We start from the raw sequence: 22950 nt of genomic DNA on the forward strand, positions 1-22950 counted from the left end.
CCAGCCAGCCTCAAAAGCTATTAGCCGGCTTAGCCCGGCTACCCTCGATTCCCCAGTTATCGCGGCCATGGCCCGGGGATGCCCGTAATTGCTAAAGCGAAATTTCATTACCGAAAACGAAAACGGGCGGGTAAAAGCGGGGAAAAGCGAGTTGGCAGACGGGTTTTCGCGTGTGATAAATACCGTAAAAGGTCGCCGCCGCCGCCATCGCAGCCTGGGAAATGAAATTTTCATCCAGACTCTTGTGGCAGCCATTTTGTCGTCGCATGCACTAGAAAATGGCAGAGCGGCGTCTGTGGCGCGGCATCGTTGACGCCATTTTTGTTTATGGCCGCATTTGTCACGGCAAATTGTATTGCCAACTGGCGGAGCTCTAGCCAGGCCCGGCACTTATTTTTTTGATTCACTTTTTGTCTTGCCACGTTAAGAGTGAGGCATAAAAATCGCGATGAACCGGAGTTTCACCTTACGTCTACGGCATTTTGGCATGTTAATTAAGCGGGCGGGCTGGCAAGTGTCATCTGATTGCTCATTTGGCTCTGCCATAATTAAGTTTATGGCATGATGGCCAGCAGGATGAATGTGATGGTGACCAGAGAGCAATTTTTCCTTAAAATAGGGCTTTAAGGCTTAACCAATTTAAGAACCATGAACACGAAAGCCGGCTTCAGGAAACTAGAAAACCGTGGCAGAACAATGGCTAACATCGAAATTGAAAACAATGGCTTACTGACATAGATATGGAATGCCTTTTTGCCGCATTTAGATTCCCATTCTCGATTCCTTTTGGCCAGTCAGAGCCAGCGAAGCGAGCACCACGGCCGAGTGCATAACTCCAAATTTAATCAGAGAAGAATGCGGCCACGCATAGCCGTTCTGGCCGCGGGGAAATGGAATCATCTCTGCACTCAGCTGCATGGAATCGCATCAGGAAGCCGGGAAACGGAAGATGGCAAAGGGGAGGCGCCCTCGGCCATCATACCACGCAGCTGGGAACTAATTTCGCCTCAGTGACAAGACAAGGCCATCAAAAATCCCCCAAACGGACCTTGGCCAATTATTGCTTGTGGTTCGCTCTCGTTTTATTACGTAGCCGCAGCATTGGCCCATTTACGGCTCACGACGACCCTCCACGGAGGAGCCGGGTCGGATCATTTAATGGGCGGCAGGCCGGAGCAGAAAGGAGAAAAACAATTTTGTCAGCTTATAAACAGTAAAAATAAAATGCCGGGCTAAACAAATACGAGGCGAGCGAAGGACCAACGACATCACAATAAAGCGCCATTGAGACACGAATACATGCAGGGCACACACCCAGACACCCAGACATGCATACAGGACACTGGGAAAATTCGGGAGTTAAAAGTGAAAGAAATTAAGAAGCAAATGTAGTCATTGAAAACACTGAATTCTGTAGCAACACACACTGTCCTTTAATTAAGATTTTATTTATTGCTGGGATTTTTGATTTCCTCCATTATTTTTCTCCCTCTGCACGTGTGTACTTTGCGGCCTTCAAGGCTGCCACTTTATTACTTTTCTTGGCAAATTATTTTCATTATGTTTTCGCTTTCGGAGCAGATTCATGGTGCAAGGAAGAGGGCGGCATAATGGAAACGAGATTGGCTTCGGCTGGAGGGGCCATGAAGGCAATGAAGCCATGGAATGGAAATTCGCTTGTTAACCGAGCAAATAAGGCCCGAAGGGGCGCCAGGTCAAGCTCTCCGATCAATTTCAACGACCCACTTTCTGGCTTTTGTCACCTCGACAGAGGAGACCGAGTTCCGATCGAGTTGCACGCTTCAAGTTGATGGAATCTCGGTGAGATTGGAGGCATCTTCGAGTGCCACAGCCAGGCTGCCCCGGATGTACTCCTCTCTCCAATATTCTGTGTGCATGATTGCCATGACGACTGATGAGCTTGTGTAGAGTGCTCAAGCACACACACACTCCCAGCTTGGGAGTCCGCTAACCTTTTCAGCAGAGCTCTCTGGGAAAAAGTCTCGACAACTGCAGTCGCAATAGCAGTTGCAATCTGTATCTAGCTGGTCCTCTTCGCGTTCCCGGCGTGTCCACTTGGCTGTCTCTCCATCATGTTTGCACACTTTGATGTCTGTTTGATGTGCAACAGTTGCACTTGAAGTGGCCAGTTGCTGCCTGTCATCTCGGCGGTGGCACTGCCTGTGAGCTGTGGGGGGAGCATCCTTTGCGAAATATCAAGCATTCGCCATGTGGTCCTACTCCTGGCACTTCCGCCGCCGCCGCAGCCGGGGGCCACTTGGCCAGAAAGAAACTTTTTATTCAATTTGATTTCCTTCAACTGCAAGCAGCTGTTGCAACTTTCTCGCAAAATTGAATCCGAGAGAGGACGTCAGCACATGAAATTAAGCGGAAGCTCGACAGTTTGTTTATAATGGGTTATGGGGAATATTGATATCGAACGGTTAAAGCGCTGAAATGTCGCTGCTTAAATCAACCGACGCTGTCGCTCCAAGTGGGCCACACATGCTCTACCCATATTTCCCTCTGACGGAGCGCACACGACTTTTCCATTAAGCCAGTGGAAAAAGTGGGAAAGCTGGGAGAGAGAACTTATGCAGGGCAATCAGCGAAGCAACCTTGACGAGCAGGTGCAATTGCAGCAGGAATTTTGCATGACATTTGCGAGCTGCCAGGAAGTGCACTTCAAACGGAAATTGCGACACACATATTGCCAGCTTCCTTTGACTCATTTCTCTGGCGAGGCTTTAGCTTTCTTTGCTCAGCGTATGCTAATACCTGACTCTTACACTTGGGAGATACAGGGTGACAGTTACTGTTTAAGGTGGCTTAAATATGGAAAACCTTGAAGAGTAAAATAAAATTATTCAATAAATCTTTATAAAGACTAAATTTGGGAGTTGCACCTACTTGGCTCACACAATGTTTATGTATTTTATTTCCAAACACCCTGTGCCTGTCTCTTCTTCCGGCCTTGCTAAGAGTTTTCTGAATTACCGTAATTTATTACAGCCAAGTGGGTGGCCTATTCTCTTCGTCAAATGCATTTCCATTGCGAAAGTGTGTCAGAAGCTTCAACGCTTTTGGCATTCGCTTCCCGGGCTTACGCAGCTCACCTGCCAACTGTTGCCCTCACCGACTCGCCTGTTTAGCTGCTCACCTTTGCACCTGCCGCTGCACCTGTCTACGTCCCTGACTGTCTCTGCCGCCGCTCTTGCCGAGAGCTCATCACATTTGCCACTTAGTCAGCTCGTCAGCTTTTGTTTCAGCATTTGCCGCCGCTGCATAGTTTTGTGTGCAGTTTTGTGCGAAATATATTTCGGGGGGGTGGCTCAGTGGGCAGGGTGTGCAGCAACTGTAAACTTTGAGCTGTAAACTGTAAAATGCTACTAATTGTTTTGACGCCAATTACGTGCACAAGTGTGTGTGGCGAAGAGACGTGTATGCGTAGCCGTTTGACGTATGCGTACTGTTTATTAAAATTTATTTTGTCGAGCACCTGCTTTCCAGAGCTCAGCCTCACCTTGCCCTGCCCTGCCCTGCCGTGGCATTTTGTGCATTTTCGCATAACATTTAGCACAATTTTCCACATTTTGCGGCTTTGCCTGGCACGAGGAATGTAGCAAGTGGGAAATTATTGCTTTTGTTTTCAAATGCAACGAAAGTGAATGAATTCACTCGTTATAAAATCACTTAAATTGAATGTAAAACTTGTTAATAAAATGTCATTCCTTGGCTAGCAATTATTGTTCTTGTAAATCAATCAATAGACAATAGACAATAATGTTGCTATAAAAGTCAGAAAAAAATATACATTTTTGGGAAAATACCTTTAATTTGAAAGTATATAGAAATAGTACATTTGTCAAGGCAAAAAAACACACTTAATATGGCCGTAAAACCTGCCGTAGGCTGACCTGTTTCCTCGGGGCACAGACACACATACACTCGCACCCAAAGCAAATGCAATGCACTGAGCCGTTAAGAAGGCGTTTCCAGCCTCTCATGGCATAACGCGCATACGCACCGTGGTGCGGCGGGTGTCCAAGTGAAGGCAAACAAACATAAAAGCAAACAATAAAAGGAAAAAAAAAGCACACACTTTTTTGTTGTATTTTTGTGTGAAAATAAATGATTATTTAATATTTATTTTCATGTTGCTTGAGCAAGGTGAACGGACGGCGGGTGGCTGCATCATTTTTCATGCCTCTCGAAGTGAGTCTAAGTGCCTCGCTGGGACTGGCCATTAATGCCAGTTGATTGGTCAGCGGAGGACTGACCGAGGGGCCCAAGGAAGCGGCAGACAGTCCACTCGCACACATGTATTTATTATTTAGCCAGCGTTTCTGATTATTTACGCCTGATAGGACCCAGTTCTGGAGGGTGTAAAAATGATTGAATGTGCCGAGCCGGCAGCAGGAATCGGAATCGGATGGGTCGCTCTCGGGCTTTGTTGTCTCGATGCCTTAGTTTTAGTTCCCAGCATGTGTGTGTGTGCAAATGGATGATGCTTTTGCTTAGGCCAACGAATAACTGGGGGCTCGAGTGATTTATTGATTTAAATGGGAGCTGGAACGATGCCCATGGAAATAAAATAGAAGCTGATGGCAAGTTCACACCGTAAAAATGATATAATTATGTGGGACATCATCATTTGCTTCGTTCTATAAACGATCTAATAAGTAATAAATGTGATTTTTTTGTAGTGTAAATAAGTGACAAAATATCTTTGCCTTAACCTAGTATCACTATCATTAAGCATATCTTAGCCAAGTTCCATTGTTACCCAAAATGCGTCACCCTCATCCATCACATTCCGTAGGCAACTTTCGAATTTCTCGAGCCAAAAAAAGAAATGCACTGAACCGAAGAGACAATCAAAACTCACATACAGCCCAGATCCAATCCCACGGAGAAAAAATACTGGGAAAAATCTCCCAAGCTTGGGTCGCTTCCACGTCAATGCGAAAGTGAAAAGGGCTGACCACTTGGCTGAAATCCGGGCTAAGAGGAGGGAAAAAGGTGGTTGGTTGGTCGGCTTGACGGCAGATTTAATGAATTGGAAGGTAATAAGCAAAGCATTACGGCTATTTCTTCATCAGGCTCTCCTCCTTTCCCCTCCTCTCTCCGATTATTGATTTTTATTGAATGCGAATTTTTTGTGAGCTCCTCTGCTGTCTTATTGGATTTGTGAGCCATTCGAAGGGGAAAGAGAAGGGGAAAGGAGAGGGCGGTCTGCCAAAGTTAATAAGATTTGCCTTTTTGTGTTTTCCTGCTTAGCTCTCCGCCCACTCCTCCCCTTTTTGGGCCAGTGGTCAGGCGAATTAATTAAAGCACATAAAAAATGGTCGAGTGCGAGGAATGCAATAAAGTCAGTCCGGTTAGGGGGAGGAGAGCTGAGCTGGGAGGGGGAGTGGAACTATGGCCCAGGAAAATGGCCAGGAAGGCTAGAGCACGCATCATTTAAGCGCTAAATTATAGCTTACTTTTATGCGGCAGGTTATAATTCACTGTACGTGCGAAATGCAGTTGCAGCCGAAACCGAGGACTACGGTGGTGGTGGTGCCACTGTGGAAAATTATCATTTTAATTGCGCATTTCCCAATGCCCCGCAAAAACATGGCAAAAAATAGTCTGCTGCACAACCGAAAGCGGCAAAGTCAAAGCGCAAGTAAATAAATTATGCTGCAGACTTCTGCAGCAGCAACAAAAACAACAACAGGACAGGCAACATTTTATTGCACGGTTCTTCGTTTTATTTGCATTAATTTGCTACTGCAGCGAGGGGCAAATAACGAAAAACACTAAAAAAGAGTCCTCTCACATCGGCAAGCAAAAAATTATATAGGAAATGCCACTCCTCCGTAAATGTGCACAAATTAAAAAGCCAACGCCGCGAAATGAAAACATGATAAAGTCGGGAGCGCATCCCCAAACAAAGTTGCCATCGAAATTTGGTCACGTGCCACCTCGCTCTGTGCTCCCCGTTCCCCAAGCGCCCCAAACGCGACTGTGTGGAGTTATTTACGTGCCGGGCACATTTTTTGGCGCTTAATTCAGGCTCCGCGGGGAAGAAGGAGCCAGCGAGGAGGAAGCGGACCAAAAGTGAACAAACAAACAGGCAAAAGGACGCGCAAACAAAACGGAGCTCCTTGCTAGCGCATAGAAGAGCCGTCAGGACATAGCTGGCATTTTGACTGCTCTTCTGCTCTGCTCTGGAACCGCTGCCCCTTTTGTCCAGCGCTCTTTGGTCTCCGCTCTCCCCTCTTCCATCGACCTATTGCTCGGCTCTTGTTTGTTGTCTCAGCATTTGTTTGTTCGGGCCAAGCGAAACTGCAGCATACTTCCCGACTGGCAACTGGCGAGTCGGTGGCGCAACGCGGCGTATACTTAATTTGCGGTTGGCGATGGTCACAGCACGTAGCCGCTAAGTACGCTACGCCTAATGACCAGCAGCATCAGCATCAGCAGAGAATGGCGCAAGACGAACATCTCCGATGGGTCCAATTCGAGATACCCTGTCACTTGGGGAGTTTTTTGTCCTTCGACTGAAAGAGTCACTAGAGTATATATTTAAGCTTTTTGATCTATTTAAAGACTTGATTCTAAGGAGCACTAATAATTTAAAGTAGAAAGAAATCCTTTAATTTTCAATAGACGTATACTTCATATCATTAAAAATTAAGGTTTATATATTAATTAAAGATCTTCCACCTCTCATATCCCATTCAACATACCCTTTGGGCATCACTCGTTTTTTGACAAACCCGATAACAAAACATAAATACCCCTGCCAACGACAATGCAGAGGCTGATGGGACAAAGTGGCGACCTTTTTGGCAGAGTCACCCGGCGACATAAATAATACCGAAGAAGAAGTCGTGATGGCAGAAATAGGAGCAAACGGCAAAGACCGAGGGGAAACGGCAGATAGGGGCCTCAGCCTTTTCTTTCCTTTTTTTATAGATGCCAAATGACCCGGGCAGCGAGTTTCTTGCATTTAATATACGTAATATACGTAGTCCCGTAATGTTTTATCTAATTTTTGTACCGCCGCGCGTGCTGAAGTGAGAAATATGGCCGGAGAACGTGGTCAGCTGTGCCCAGAGGCAGCTATCAATTTCTATTAGGCCCGGAGCTGGAGCTGGAGCTGCTCCGGCTCCTGTGGCTGTGATGTCACTTTAAAACTGCAGCCGGGCCAAATTGAAAGCAACTGCCCGAGCAGAGGCAGAAACAGGGGCTAAATAAAAGGGGACACACTGGCAACTGGCAAAAACAAAAATGCCGAGCAGCAACGGCAGCAAAAATTGCTCTTAATTGGCGGCAGCCATTAAATGCAATTTATCAAACAGACGACAGAGACAGCCACACAAAGCACACACAGGCGGCACACACTGTGTGTGTGTGTGCCAGAAAGAGAGTGGAGTGAAGTGGAGCGGAGCGACAACAGTTGACAATTAATTTGACACAATTGCAAAGCAGAGACAGCGCAGGGAGTGAGCAGGCAACGCACCTGGCCCAAGGATACCAATTGCACCTGGCCTCTACCTCTGCCTGCGTCCTGCGTCCCGCTCTTATAGTTGACACTGTGTAAATGTCGCCGACATTGTCCTCGCATTCTGTCGTTGTTTGTGTGCCTTGTGTGTGTGTAGTGAAGCAACATGCGGCCTGTGCAATGATGTGGCACTTCCAAGGAATGCGGTTACTCCAGGGGCTCCAGAGATGGAACTATGTACATGTGGGCCGGGCATTAGCCACGAACATTAGGGCGAGTGGCCTCGGAAGGTCACAAGCATAATCATAAAAAAACAATGCAGCGCGCATCAACTCGCTCGACCACTTAGCCAAAGAGAGGCTGAAAAAGCATCACGTAGGTTTCAAGGAGTTTCATCATGAACCTTGGCTTAAAGTAGGCCCCAATCAAAGTAAGCCCAGATGTTTCAACGAACTTAAAGGCATAGTCTTCTACCTAGTAGAAGGTCTCATTATCAAGGCTAAATTAGAGCAGAGCCCAAGGACTTTAGTAACATGGGTGAAAATTATATGGGGATATGCCTCAGTTGGCGGCAGGATACTAATTAGTCCATAACGTCAGCAATTTATATCCTGCACCCTATCAAATTCACTGAAGCTGGCAATATGTGGCAACATGTCAATTAATTCTCGACAACCTTCGCAAGGAATAACTCGAGCTTATATCTAGATTCTCACAATAATTTTACGGGAAAGGGGGAGAGGGTGAGCGAGAGAGTGTTCGGGAGCGATTAAAAGCCTTTTAGTTGCCAATGGCAGTAATGAGGGGGTCCCCCTGTTCCTCCTCCTGCCGCTGCCTTTGCCTCTGCTGTTTGCTGGCTTGCCACAAAAGCCGCCACCGCACACCAGGCAAAGTGCAGTCGTGCCACGCCCCCGCACCGGAGCACGCTCCGCCCCGGCTCAGGACCCCCCCTCCAGGACGCGCCGAGCTCAGCGCTTGCATTAAGTGGCGGTTGGCAAAGTTGTCGACGTTGTGGAACTTAAACACAATGCACAAGGCAAGCGGGTGCATGCAGTAGCTGCTGTTGCCTCTCCATTTTTGGCCCAGGTGCTCGCTGCACCCACAACCGTCTCACATGTCCTGCGGAGCCGGAGAGCGGGCGAACCATAAGCTGCTCAGGACCGGCTTGGTGGCGGGGAGCGAGAGCGGAGCAGAGCTGGTCATGGAGACGAGGACTGCCAGCTGTTCTTATGCCTTAAGGACATTAACCTAATCAACGCTCAGTGCAGGGCTCGCACTCGCACGCACACACGCACGCCGCCACTCGGCAGAATGTTTTGCATAACGAGGGGGCTCTGTTGACAGGGCAGGGCAGCGGGAAATGGGAAATGCAAGAGTGGCGGCAGGGGTGGAAATGCAACCGAACCGAGTCGAGTTAAGTTGAGCCGAGGGTATTGACTGCCTTTGCGAGTTATTGTTTAATGTTTGGTCCGTGATTCAGCACGAGTTTCTGAGCCAGATGGGTGGGGAGCCCGTGCAGAGAGAGAAAATGTGGTGCCTGCCACGGGAAGGGATGAAAGTATAAGCAAAATTAAATAATAATCAAATGCTTGCAGCTTTACTCTTCTCAAGAAATCGCAATCAAAGTCCAGATATATTTCTCTTTTATTAAATATAGTCCTTTTCCCTGTATTATTATTCCAAGTGCAGGAGTCAAAGGCCAAAGTAAACACTCGGATTTGCAAATAGGCAGACGAAATGGGGGCAGGAGTTAATTAGAAAAGGACTAAGCTAAGGACAATGCTGCCTGCTTGTAACGTACAACTTATGATTGCATAGAGTAAACCGCTCCTTCCGTTGCAATCCCTCAGCATTCCGATAGCTACTTACACAGAATAATATTATTAAAGACAACACAAACACGCCGAGTCGAGTGCATTAAATGAATGTTGAATTAATGCAATAAAGGAAAGCCGTAGTGGCACAAAATGAAATTCAACTCGATGTCATTTGCATGTTGGCCGGGGACAAACGCGAAAAAATGCGTGGAAAAAAATCGATGAAATTTTTGCCAGTTAAATGTGACAGTGGCCCCTCTCACACGCCACCGCCCCCGTAATCGGGCTGACATATAGGGACATATGTACGCCTATAGTCGAATGTACGAGCATGTAATTATGTCAGAGCTTGATTGTCCGATCCGCCCTTAGGCGGGCATCGGTTTGCCAGTCCATAAAAGGGACACGGCTTTTTTGCATATTGATAAGCTCGCCCCGTCGCATCGAATGCCATAATTGTCATGCCTGGAAAGCTGAGCGATTTTCGTGTAAAAAATTATTTGCAATAATTGCGTAAAACAGCCTGATTTATGTGGGCGAATCGAACGCTTTGCGGAATAATATTGGTTTTAATATTATTCCGCAAAACGTTCGAAAAACGATCCAATTAAGCGGATGACAGCGCCTCAAGCAAGGCAATCAATTTGTGGGCTTGAAATGGGGGGTACTTATTTGGTTTGTTTCTAAAAAATTACAGAAATTAAAATACATATTTGTAGTAAAAATTATAGGAATAAGTGGTTATTTCATGTATAAGTACATGTGATTTTAAAACATTTAAAAATGTGTCTAAAAGTATGCTCTGTTTAAAAAAAATAAACTAAGTCTTCATTAAGATTGGCGTACTGTTTGCTTTACTTTTAAAAATCTCAAACTAATCCAAAATAAAATCAAGTTTATAATATGTCCGAGTTGTGTTAGGGAGGTGTAGAAGGTATTGTTATGTTAACATAAATTGAAATGTTGGTCAAGTCACATCTGATGTTTTATGTCTGGACCGGGTCAGGGAGGCCGTTATTGTTCCCTCTTTTGATATATATTTTTATATTATCCAGGGGTTATTATAGCAATACAAATTCCAATTCCAAATCAAGAAACTTTAAGGCACTGAAGCCCTTCGAGGGCTAATGAGCAGAGTGTGGAAAACACGTTTGATTGTTGTCAAGAAGCAGCAGTGTTTTATCAACTGTCAAACAGCCCACTCCACTCCGGGCTCCTGCTCCCGCCCAGAAATTTATGCGGCGCAGCGTATGCCGCAGAAGAGCTTGAAGCTCGAGCATGCTCGAGTGTTTGCCAGAGTGTGAGTGCCGAAGTGGGTGGTTGTCGGTGTGTGTGTGTGGCAGCTTCATTAAATTTGCACGCACATCTCGGGGGGCGAAGGACCAGAGGGGGCGTGGCAGTGAAGACTGTGCAATTTCCGACGCAATCTTCATTTACAACTTAAGTTACAGCACAAACAACAAATACAGCAGCGCATGCAAACAAACACCGAGCGAACACACACACTCTGGCAAAAAGTGTAGCCGACTTTTAAGCTGTTGTGAAAACATTTTAGCGCATCTCATAGAGAGTGTGTGGAGTGTGTGTGTGTGTGTACAGCATGTCTGTGTGTGTTGCAGGGAGTTACGACTACTCCATAACTAACCCCGTAGCACCTCCCTTAGTTATGCCTATGCAAGTCGAGCCTAGCGGCGGAGGAGCCTCGCCCGAATAACAGGATATGCCAGGCAGAAATTTATTAGGCGCATTGCATACTTTTGTGCGTTCACTTGAAAAATGACAACTTTAATTTAGCTGCAAACACAAAGCCAGCAGACAGACAGACAGCGGGGAGAGATGAGTAACGCCCCGAAAACGAGAAAAGGGCTGGAAGACAATAGCGCCAGCCAGACAATGAGAAAGGGGTGTACAAGAATGGAGAAAGGAGAACAGAGAGTGGGGCAAGAAGCAAGGAGAAGGCAAAGGATGAAGGCTAAAGCCCCAGGGCTAAGGAGTGCGAAGAAAGGGCTGCGAGACTATTCCCGGGTCTGGATCTGCTTTTGTCAGCTAACCACAGACATTGGCTCCTGCACCGAGAGAAATCATGCCTAACAAGCTAGGAAGCTAGCTTCGGGAGGGTTCAAAAATATTTTAGTACTGCTTGGAGTCCTCTAAAAGCTAGAAAGCAAATGATTTCCCTAAAGTCGTTAATATTTCAATATATTCCAGGATTAAAACCATCAATTTTATATACAAAATTCGATGCGTTGATCTGTGCTCTGACTTTATTATAATAAAAGCTTAATCATACCTTTTGAAAGCAGTTGATGAATTTTTACTGCAAATAAGTCAGACTATCGGCCAAGTTTAATTTTGATAGCTCCAAACTTAAGAGACTAGGGTGAGACACTAGTTCCCTACAAACTTATCCAGTTTTCCTTTCTATACAAATTATTTTCATTCCCTTATATTTCCGTGATCTCCATTAAGTGTAGGATTTTCTCCCCGTGGATATGCATTGCTGCCGGCTACAGTTGACTTTCGGATCATAGAAAACTGGGGAAGGGCAGCCTGTAGTTGTCTTTTCAGATAGGGGATTTCCCCGCTCCGGCTCCGACAACTCCCACGCCCCTCCCTCGGCACTCGTCTCAGATGAATATTAATTACCATTTGAAAGCTTGTCATACACTTGTGTAAATTTATCAACAACAACAGGAGTGCCAGCAGGAAAACAACAACAGTGCCGGGGAACAGGGAACCGGGAACAGAGAAAGGGTGGACCGGGGGTGTTGGAAATTCTGAATCTGAGGCAGACAATAAGCAGAGTTGTCAAAGAGCAACACACGAACACAGAGAGGAGCACAGGGCCTAGGCATGAAAATAGCTTTGAATGTGCAGCAGATTAGGCCGGGATTTGCATGCATAGGGAAAACATGTCGAAAGGACACTCCTTCACCGTTCGACTCCTTCTCGGCTTCTCAATCGATGCCGCTGGCTGGCTGCTGGGGCAACTTACGAAATTTCGTAAATAAATGCATGAGTCCTGGGGAATGCCACACAAGGCAATGTAATTGATACTCCCATCCCAGCACGCTTCCTGTCCTGGAGCCATTTTTCCCTCTATCCTAAGTCTATCTGGGTTGCAACTGGCAAAGTGCAAATAAGTGCGCCAAAGATCAAACAGAGTGTTTGCAGATACATTGTTAATATGAATATTTCTCGTTTGCTCCTTGCGAATTCAACATGAGAAATCCTACAGGGCAAAGCCATATTTGGTTTAAATAGAAGCCTGACTTTTAGACACATTTTTAAATGATTTTAAATCATTTCTCGCCTTTCCTAATCGGTTTTCTCCTTCTCAATTACAGGTACCACCTACACACAGCCGCAGAACATCAACGCCAAGTCACTGCAGAGGACGAAGCCCGCCGAGCGCCGAGAAGCCATCACCAGCAGCAGCACGAGCAGGAACAGCTGGCTAAGCATATCAGCCGAGTCCGAGGCAGACGCGGCAGTTGACCACCGCGGCAGTAGTGCTAAGCCGGGAAAATGCTCGAAGAACTGCCAGAAGGCCAAGGCCAAGTGGGCCAAGTGGCGCGGCCAGCTGAAGCCCCATCACCAGGCCCATCGGGCAGTGCTGCACAGGGAGGCCAAGCGGCGTCAGCGCCGCGAAACCGAGGAGGAGGACCTGGATGCGATATACACACCACCCAGCTCCAGTTCCAGCTTAAGCTCCAGCTCAACGAGCACCACCACCACAGCCGTGGCCACCACCGTGCAGGCCACCAGCTCAAGTTCCCTGGCCACCAGGAGGAGTTCTTACTTTAACGAAACCAAGGTGAAGCGGCCGCGCTCGACGCTCCACTTGGCACCCGAGGACCTGCAACCGAAGCCCAAGGAGCCGGTCATCATCATCGACGATGTGGAGGAGTTCGACAGCGGCACAAGCACTCGGGATCTCTTCGCGCGGAAGAGTCGCGAAGAGGCGGAGGACGACGAGGACGAGGGTCCGCTGGAGCCGCGGGTGCTGCCCCTACGGCCAGTGCCGCCGAATCCCTACGAGGCCGAGGAGATGTCCGTGGTCTATGCCGAGCAGCACTCCGAGATCAAGCTGATGTGCGAGGTGGACCTGGACATTGCCACCAGCATGTGGTACAAGAACGGCCAGGTGAGTTAGTTCCAAGCCGCCCCGAGAAGAGCCCTCTCGAGCTGTCAGGATCTGCCAACTTGTGCTGACTTTAATTGCATTCTTGGCCTTTTGCAGTCCCCTGCCCACTCCACTTCCCCTCCGCCATTCTCTCTATCTTTATTCTTTGTCTATCTGTCTGTCTGTCTGACTGCCTGACTGCTCCTGGCTTTATTTTTATTCCGGCCGAGACGTCTCGAGTGGCAGGGCTTTTGCTGCGGGTCCGGGTCTGTCTCGGAGTCTGTGTCTGTCTCGGTGTCTGGTCCTTTGTCGCTTAACTGCCGCATTATGCAAATAGGATAATCGTTATTATTTGATAGTTTCTGATGTCGCAAGTGCTGGCAGAGCTCATCTTTCGAGGGTCGCGCTTCTTGCTCGATTGCCTCATTATGCAGCAGCGACGAGGGCTTCTAATTACAACTTTTTGCTATGCCAGAACGCCCACCAGTCTGCTCCCGCTGATGGAAATTGTTAGCAACAAAGCGGGAAACAAAAAACAGAAAACAGCAGCCGGCAGCTAACATGAGCTGCAACTTCTTCCCCCGCCAGCCGAGCCGAAAGTTATTGAGTTGTAATTGCTAACGCTAACGGCTGTGAGCCCACTTCCCAGCAAAAACCTCTCGGCGTAATGCAATTATAACTGTTTGCAGAGTTTCGCCGAGTTGCAAGCATGTTTTGCCCACACTTTGTGCGAAAAAAGGAGTCGCACAGAGAGATAGTGCCCTGGAACGGCCCCTTACTCAGCCACACACTTTATGAACCTTCAATTTGGCTTTCCAAACCCCATCGGCCTCCGGTTGTGGGCAAATATGTCTGGGTTTGTGTGGGGGCCATAACCGAGGTGCACGCCACTCCAGCTCAGGTGTAAATACAACACGCTGCCAGGCCAAGTTGTTGATGGGCAAATAATAGTTGCAACTACCAGCAGCAATGCCACTTTGTGTACGTGCCAGAGCTATTTGTTGTGGATGTTGCTGCTGCTGCTCTTGTCTGTGGCAGGTAAGTGGCTGCTGTTGCTGCTGCACTTGCAACCTGCAACTAGCAACATGCAGTCGGTATCGAAAAGTGTTGCACTCTTGCGGCAACGCAGGCCAACATTGTTGGATCCGGAAACTGCGATTGTTTGCCTACTTGTTGTTATTTGCATTTGCATTCCGCTTTAGATTCCGTTTGAAGCCACTAAATTGCCTGTCAGCAGCTTGAACCCGGGATTGCCTGCACGTCGGCTATCCAATTGCATTCGCATCGAAAGTGGAAATGTCTCGCCACATACTGTCAAGTCCTGTGGATCTCCAGGGATCGTTGGGGTGTGCCTCAGCTTTCCATATTTTGTATTTTATAATACACGGAAAGGAAACTGTATGGGTCGTTAACAGAGCTGGTGATGTCAATACCAACAATGTGTCTTTCTTACCAATAGTTTTTGTGTACATTATTCTAACTGTTACTGTAGGGGTTGGGGTGTTATAGGTTATAGACAAGGAAATGTTAGGTAATGTGTTAGTTAGGTGGAAAGTCTATATGTGTTTAAGAGATCATCGTTTTAGGAAGGTCCATTAGTACTGTCTGTTTTCCTACTTTTTTCGATTAGTCCCAAATAAGTATGTAACTTACTCCGATTTATATAGAATGAATTTTCACTATTTTTCTCAAATTTATTGACCGAAATAACTGATATTTTCGACTAAGAAGTTTTCTATCGATTGATCCAGTAAGTGGATATGTTCTATCTATAATCCTCAGAAAAACTCCCTCGACGCAATCATTTAAGCTCGGTCGCCAAGGTTGGGCATACCTGATCCAGAGCTTTCTTCGCCGCGACTCATCCTCCGCCGCCACCTTGTCTTGTCTGGCAATTTGTTGGCTTTATAGTGCCATATTTTTGCGCCCGGCGACAATTGCCAGACATAAACCTTAACCCGGCAACAGAGTGAGCTGAAATAGGAGTTTTACGGTTGCAGCCGCCTTGTTGCACACTTTGTGGCGCTGCAAACTTATTTATGGGCCGGGGCTCAGGTTTAAGGTCAACAAACCCGCTCTTCCCGGCTGCGGGCTAACATAAATTTTATCCGGCGACGCCCGATAAGCCTCCATTAGTCAATTAGGGGCGAACTTAAGGCGCTCCATTAATAGACAAGTTGCTCTCCCCGAGGAAGGCCTTAATGCAACTGCAACGGAGAGCGTAAATCACATCAAGCCGGCAAATTAATCAGTCAGCCCCAGAGATCCCAAATGAAAATGAGCAACAATGCGGTGCCACTTAGTGGGAGTGAAAAGCGCGGCGGGAAAGCAGGGAAAGCGGGGCTTAAGTTGCTAACACGCCGCCTGCCTTGTACCTTTGACAACTTTATTGAGTTACTTACAATGTCGGCCCTGGTCGACTGCTGCTGCTGCTGCTCCTTCTGGCTCTGAGTGCTACAACGGCAAATAAAATCAACGCCACTGCAGCTGCAGCAGCAACATCCATCGCATCTCGGATCTGGGATCTCTGGCTGCCATTGCAGCGCATTTCCCAGCGGTGCAATTGTATTAGTTGTGTTAAAACAAAAGCCAGCCATGTGTAAGAGCAAAGAGGGATGGGATGAGCAGCATCCTGGAGGATGGGAGATAGGGCAACAGTAACGAGCAGGCTGCGGCAATTACAACAATGATGCGGCAACAATGTGTGTGCTAGTGTGTGGAGTGCGAATCGGAGACAGTAGAACGACCTGGGGATGCTCTTTTCCTTTTAAAGTTGTAGTAAAAGAAGCCATATGCAGAATTCAGAAGAAAATACAGCAATAAATATGAGAAAATGCGAACTGAAAAGTATCGTAAAAACAAACTATTAGAAACCAAATAGCAACTTCTAGAAGAAACCCAAGAGCAAGAGATAGACCTCGTAGCAACCTGCAACATACAAAAGAAACCCAGTGGCCACACATGAGGACTCGGGCAACCTGTAACCGAAGCAGGGCTTTAGGTTTCCTGGTGTGCGGAAATATATATATAGTTTGTGATTATCCCCAGTTGCGTTAAGCCCTCCCCGGCAATTGCACTCGGGCTTGACACAGCCTCCCTCCCACTAGAACTCTGCTCCAGTTGCAGCTCTCACTCCACTCGATGGCATTGCAACTGCGGCAATGACATGCGACAAGTGTTGCACTGACAGCTTGCAACATGAGCGACTTTTGTTGTACTTTCTAGAGCGTTGCACAATGCATTAGAGTCCCCGAGCGGGAACAACGGCTAAAGGAGTTCATCCCTGCCCTGCTCTGCCCCGTCCTGTCCTGCCCAGCCCCGGCTCCTGTGTCTGCCAGTGTGAGTGCCAAGGAATTTATTGTTGAATATTATCAAGAGGCTAATATATTTGCCGAAAGCAATTTCAAGTTAGCAGCTCCGAGTCGTCGCGGGGAATTGGGCGGCGGATGGCGCGACAGTCAGTGAGCAATGTTGGCTGACAAGATTTTTGCAATTCCAAGCAAGTGATAGATATAAGTAGCCATTTCTCCAGTCAGAAGGGAGTGCTCCTCGGCGGAGGCCCTTGAAGGAAATAAGCGTCTGTTTGGAATGGTCGGAGCTGAAGGAATGCCCTTCTTTTGGGAGAGGCATGAAGCTAATTGTCAGCGAACGTCAATGGAGAATGCACCCAGAAGGGGGCGTTTATTATATTAGCTTTGCTCTTCACATTCGCATTTTTATCGACTTTAACAGGGCTTTATGTTATTTCCTGTGTGTGCGCTGCGAGATAAATGAAATATTGAAAGGGTATAGTAACAGATTCAACAGAAAACACGGTGGCCCGAACGAGGCAAAAAATAGAATATTCATTTGCATTATTATGCACGCATTCAGATCGGTGGAAATGAACAACAGGGCTGTTGGGCAAAATTAAATGTAAATCGCGAATTGCCAAAAAGTTTGGCCAACAATGCAATTAGAAAATTACAAAACCCACCGCTGCCACTGACCACCTTTTGCAGCGGACCGATAACGTGGCCCCAAATTATGCAAAGTTATGCGTGCACGCCTTCAAATATTCAGCAATTTATGCGAATCGAGGCAGCTGACAACACACCGCACTCGCCGGGGCACAACAAAGGCGTCCGAATTCATAATTACCCCAAAAACGAGAGCGGCGGCAACAATGGCGCGTCGCGAAACAATCGAGCGTGTAATCCGGCGAACGCTCGTCGCTGTAAACAAGGATTTGCCACGCTCATTTAACGCTTTTGTCCGGCGGCCATGTTGCCAAACCAGGAAAAATCCAGGCCTCACACTCTCGCCCCGACCAGGTGCCAAAGGCCTGGACATGAGCCGGAGCTCTTGGCCCTCGAACTGCACTGGATCTGGCTCTGGCTCTGGCTCTGGCTGTGGATGTGAATGTGGATGTGGATGCCAAAAAGCCTCGGATCGCCATCGACCTCATAAATTTCCAGCTGAATGCCCCGCTGCACAGCCACGCAGAATCCAGAATCCAGTTTCCACTTGCCAGTTTGCCAGTTTGCCATTTTGCCAGTTGCCAGTCAAATGCGTCGCTGGTTAATAAATTTTCTGCAAATGGCCGCTGCGGCGACTGCGGCAAATGCGCGCCGGAAGTCGCCTCACGCACACACACATACACCGATTGGGGGGAGGAAGGGAGGGGTGAAATTCATATACGCATAAATATTTGCACTGCATTTGAAAAATATAAACGAAACGAATCGAAAAGAATCGTAAGCGGCGGGTCTAAACCGAAACAGAGAGAACTGAAAATGGCGAACGCACAAACGGAACCGGAAGTGCAGCATACAAATATTCTGTTTACATTTTTTGTTTCGCTTTGTATGCGCAGAGTCTCTATTTCCCGGCTTTTCCTATTTTTATTTCTCTATCAATATGGCCTTAGTTGTTTTGTCATGTTTTCCCTGAAGAGAACTTTTGGAAAACTGATAACCGCATATTGAATGATAGCATTTTCGGTTACATATGAAACTCTAGAAATTAATGTAAGGAAGCATTTGTAGAGTAGATTCAGTAATGTATAGAGAATGGTGAGGGTATTTCGCTGCTCCTCGGGCCAAAGCTCTCCTTAATCCGAGCCCAAAAGTTAATCTCTCTGCCTGCAAATGCAATTAAAATTGCGTTTCATTTATGGCCGCCTCCCCCGTCCGCTCTCTCCCACTCTTAGCCAGACATTTAATTGGCACTTAAACGCATTAAGCGTGCGAAACATTTCCACATAAATATGTGTGCCCGCTGTGGCATCTCCTTTTTTGGTTTTTTTTTTTTTTTTTTGCTTTTGTTGCACTCTTCATAATTTTTATTCCTGCCCTGCGGCCGAGGCATTTGAATGCGCACATAAATTCCCGTTTGCATTAAGCCCCGCGCAGACTGGCCAACAACTATTGGCAACAGTTTTAAGCCGCCGCCGCCGCCAGTTCATTGTTGCCACATTACCAGTGGATAACATGTGTGGGGCAGCCCCAGTCCTCATTTAATTGTCATTATTGCGCTTGTTTGATGCGAAATGTAATAAAATGCGCCAGCGAAGCCCAAGTGTAAATAAATGGATATGAAAACATTAAATGCAATTGTTTCACTCGGCGGCGGAGCATTGCATTTAACGCGGGAATTTATGGCCATTTAATGCGCTGCATTAAAAGTTTCAAAAGGCGCTTTGCATAATTCCGCGACGGGCATTAGTTTTAACGCCGCATCCTTGCCACTATCCTTAACGTTTGCTCTCTGCTCTCTCCCCTGCTTCCAGGTGGTGCACGCCATGGACCGCACCTCGCGCGTCACCGACTATCGCTTCATCAAGGAGGCCAACGGCGCCCTCACCATCACCAACGTGATGCTCGAGGATGACGGCAAGTGGCAGTGCGAGGCGGAGAACACGCGCCGCTACACGGAGAACGCCCGGCCAGTCAAGCTGGTCGTCCTGGGTGAGTATCCATTTTCACAGCAACGAGAGGGAGCTTATTCCTCCTCCTCGTTCTCGGCCGGGATCAGCCGCGCCTGTCACGACTTGGCCAACAGCTTAGACAAATATTAAAAAGGTCGTTTCATCTGCCAAATTAGCCCGGCCAGGGGACCGGGCCAACTGCGGAATGTGGCTCCTGGCGAAATGCTCGCTTTTATGACTTTGCCATCACTGAGAAAAAGAAAACAAGTTTCCGAAAAACAAAGCTATTAAAACTTTAGAACTTTAAGGGATTCGAATAGCTTCCTTTTTTAAACTTTAATCGAGAATTTGGGAACTTTAAAATATTTCTAAAATATTTTATTAAGATTATTTTACTTACTAAACTAGCTCTTTTTAATTTTACCTATATCTCACCCACTCTAGATCGCCCCAAGCCACCGTATTTGCTGATCGACTCACGGCGCCTGGACGCCAGCAATCTGTTTGTGCCCGTGAAGGAGAACTCCGAGCTGAACCTGGCCTGCGTCAGCGAGGGCGGCAATCCCCGACCCACGCTCACCTGGGAGGTGCTGCTCAGCCCCGGCGTGGACAGGCATGCCCAGAAGGTGTCCGCCGAGGTGCTGGAGCTGGAGGAGATCAAGGGCGAGAAGGTAAGCCGGCTGGATGTAATCCATTGAACCCGCTGAGTGACAAGTGGCGAGCTTTCCCAAATGGAGCTCCGAATGAAGATGAGCAAACCGCAGCCGGCCGGCAAACACATTAGGTGCGGCTCCCTCTCCTCGGGGGCTCAAACAACGGATCTTCCGGACTGCTGACTTGGCGGCCAAGTGGGTGGTGGTGGCGGCCGGTCGGTGTTTGCGGTTGTGCCAAAATTTGTTTGTCTTGCACTCGAGCATAATGAAAAGCAGACATTTCGGTCGAGCAATGCACTCCCTCCGCCCACTTGCCACTCACTGCCACCTGTCAGGCGCACACACCCCACCCCACACACAGACGGGTGTGTGTGTGTGTAAGTGTCTGGGGTGTTTGTCGCTTGGACCCTAAATGCCACAAATTTGCGTGTTCGGCTGGTCACAGGCCCAGGCATGGCCACCCACCGACCGCCCCGGATGATTGATTGAAAACTGTGCCAACAAAATTTCCATGCAAAAGCCACAGCGGGTGGCAGGAGCGCTAGGTGGGCGGCGTTGTGGGTGGCAGTGCCCTTGCCCTTGGACTTTAATTTAAATTAATGATGTCGCGCTGATAACAGGCCTGACTAATTGGCTGCCCACACCGCCCACGAGCTCCGTGGAAAACTGAAGAACGGAAAATGGAAATCCCCCTGTCATTTGGCCCAATTTGCCAGTGTTTAGCATCAAATTGAAATGGAATTTTTTAGCGAACCGCCTCCCTTTCTCTCTTCTTTAGGTGGACAAGAACGGCTACAAAATCAACAGTGGGGCCAAGAGCGAGGCGAGGTTGCCGGCGGTGTACAGAGCCCACCACAACGCCCGGATCCTGTGCGTCATGGAGCACCCCACGCTGAAGATTCGGCAGAATGCCTCGCTCCTCCTGGATGTGCAATGTAAGTTTTCCAGAAAACTAGAAAATACATATCCTTGGCAACATATTCAAGATAAAAGTCCGCCTAAGCCCAGATAAAGCTTTGGTTTGCTACCTATCTAAATATTTATGATTTCATGATTTATAACACGTTTTCCCTTCCAAACTCTTTTAAGTTTGATTCCCCCATCACATTTTCAATTATTTACCAAGTCCAACCTGTGTGACTTTGCACAACAAATGTCAAATAAATGTCAGTGAGCCATCACCAGGCTCTCGGCCCACAAAAACTTTTAATAAAAGCCAAACACAGTGTGAATATCCCACCTTGTTTAATTACCTCAGGAGTACACGGCCGAAAACGAGAGTGGAATGGTTGAAATAAAAGTGAAAACCAAAAAGTAAATGTTGATTGAAAAGTTAAATTGCCAAAGTTAACACGGCAGCAGCATCCAGAGAACGGGTCAGAGTCGGGCCGAGAGCACAAAAAAAACGGCGTCAGAAAATTATTATGCAGCTGCAACGAACAAAGTCAGCGGAATAAATGAAAGCAAAGGTGAAATTATATTAATTGAAAGTGTGAGCGAATAAAAAAAAGCGGAGAAAGAAAAATATAATCAAGGCGGTGCAATGAAACCCTGCGACGCGACGGCGAGGACCTGGCCCAGATGAACATAATAAGGGCGACAGTTGAGAAAAGGACGCCTACGTACAATTGGAATGCAAGGATAAAGGAGTCGGGGAATGGCAGGGAAGGGAGAAAAGTCGAAAGCCGAGAGGATTGCTGGGCTCTCAATTAGCTTAAAGTTAAGCAGGTGTCAGAGTTCAACTGCGAGAATTTCCATGGCAATAAGAGCAGAGGGAATGGGTATCCGATTTTAATAAAAATAAATACATAGGATTCTTAAACTGGGAATGAATGCAGATTTGAATATGTAGGGGGAGTATATTTCGTTATTTGCCACATTAAAGTCACTTACCTAGTGCTCTGAATCCTTAACCGGAAATTAATGCAAATCTGACTAAAAAACAATAAATTACTGGGAAAAGTTTCATTTCTGTTCCTATAGCAAGGTCAGAAGGCCCTGCACTCACCTAGTGTCCCTCTGATTAGTCCAAATCGACCACCTTTCACTGCCATTGATTGCTTAGTGACTCTCATCCGCCTCATCCATCAACTGCCAATTGAGAATACTAGAGCCGCACTAGCGATGAAATCACTTCAAAGGAGACCGGTGCTAGTGCTGTCCATAGGCAGGGGCATGCATAGCCAGAAGCCACAACAAAGCTGGGAAATAAAGATTGGAATCCTGGCGGGCCCGCAAGAGTGACGCAACCGGAAGTGGAGGTGGCGCAACTGGAGGCGGAGTGAAATTCACTGACGGGGGATCGGTCGATGAGGCGAGGCGACAATTGGAAGACTAGCACTAATTGGCAGCCAAATGCCGCACACACGTTCCGGCCGCCGGGTCCTGGCGGAGGGTCTCAATCAGCGCCTGGACTAGGATCAGGGGATGTACCGCAGTTATTTGCTTTATTAATGCCCGTGAAGCCGCATAATGCCATGACAAATGCCCAGGTAGTGGAGAGCCCATGAAAATGATTGGAAAATATAGAAAAGCCGTGCGGGGATTTGCATGGCAGAGAGTCCTGCCACGAGTCCTGTGTGCTGTGTGTCTGGGTTTGTGTGGGCTTTGGCCAGGCATGAAAATTGCAAAAACCGCAATAACAACAGCACAAGGCCTCACACAACAACCGCATCGTTTTCCGGGTTCAACAAAAGGAGGAACAAGTTCGTCCTGATTCGTCCCGTTTTTCCTTTTATTATTCCCGCTCCCCGCCCTGTGCTCCCCTTGTATAAATTAAAAAGCACACACATGAAAGCATTTGCCGGGCCATAGACATTGTATCCTGCACATCCGTATCCTTATCTGTATCTGTAATGGTGACTGCGTTTAATTTGCGCATTTTTATGCAGACAGTTGACAGACAAATCAAGGACAGGGCATCGGGAGCAGCTCGGCAATTCAAGCTGCAG

At 47.4% G+C, this 22950-nt stretch overlaps 1 protein-coding gene across 1 annotated transcript in view; it reads left to right on the forward strand.

Annotated features, from left to right (window-relative positions):
- tei (teiresias) overlaps positions 1-22950 on the forward strand; it is a 135084-nt gene that overhangs the window by 78863 nt on the left and 33271 nt on the right. The window contains exons 3-6 of the mRNA XM_041775826.2: positions 12660-13459; positions 19209-19386; positions 19791-20017; positions 20778-20934. Of these exons, the coding sequence (XP_041631760.1) occupies positions 12660-13459; positions 19209-19386; positions 19791-20017; positions 20778-20934 (1362 nt within the window). The remainder of the gene's footprint in view (positions 1-12659; positions 13460-19208; positions 19387-19790; positions 20018-20777; positions 20935-22950) is intronic.

Source organism: Drosophila kikkawai, chromosome 2L, assembly GCF_030179895.1.
Source record: "Drosophila kikkawai strain 14028-0561.14 chromosome 2L, DkikHiC1v2, whole genome shotgun sequence".
In the NCBI taxonomy this organism is placed as follows: Eukaryota; Metazoa; Arthropoda; class Insecta; order Diptera; family Drosophilidae; genus Drosophila; species Drosophila kikkawai.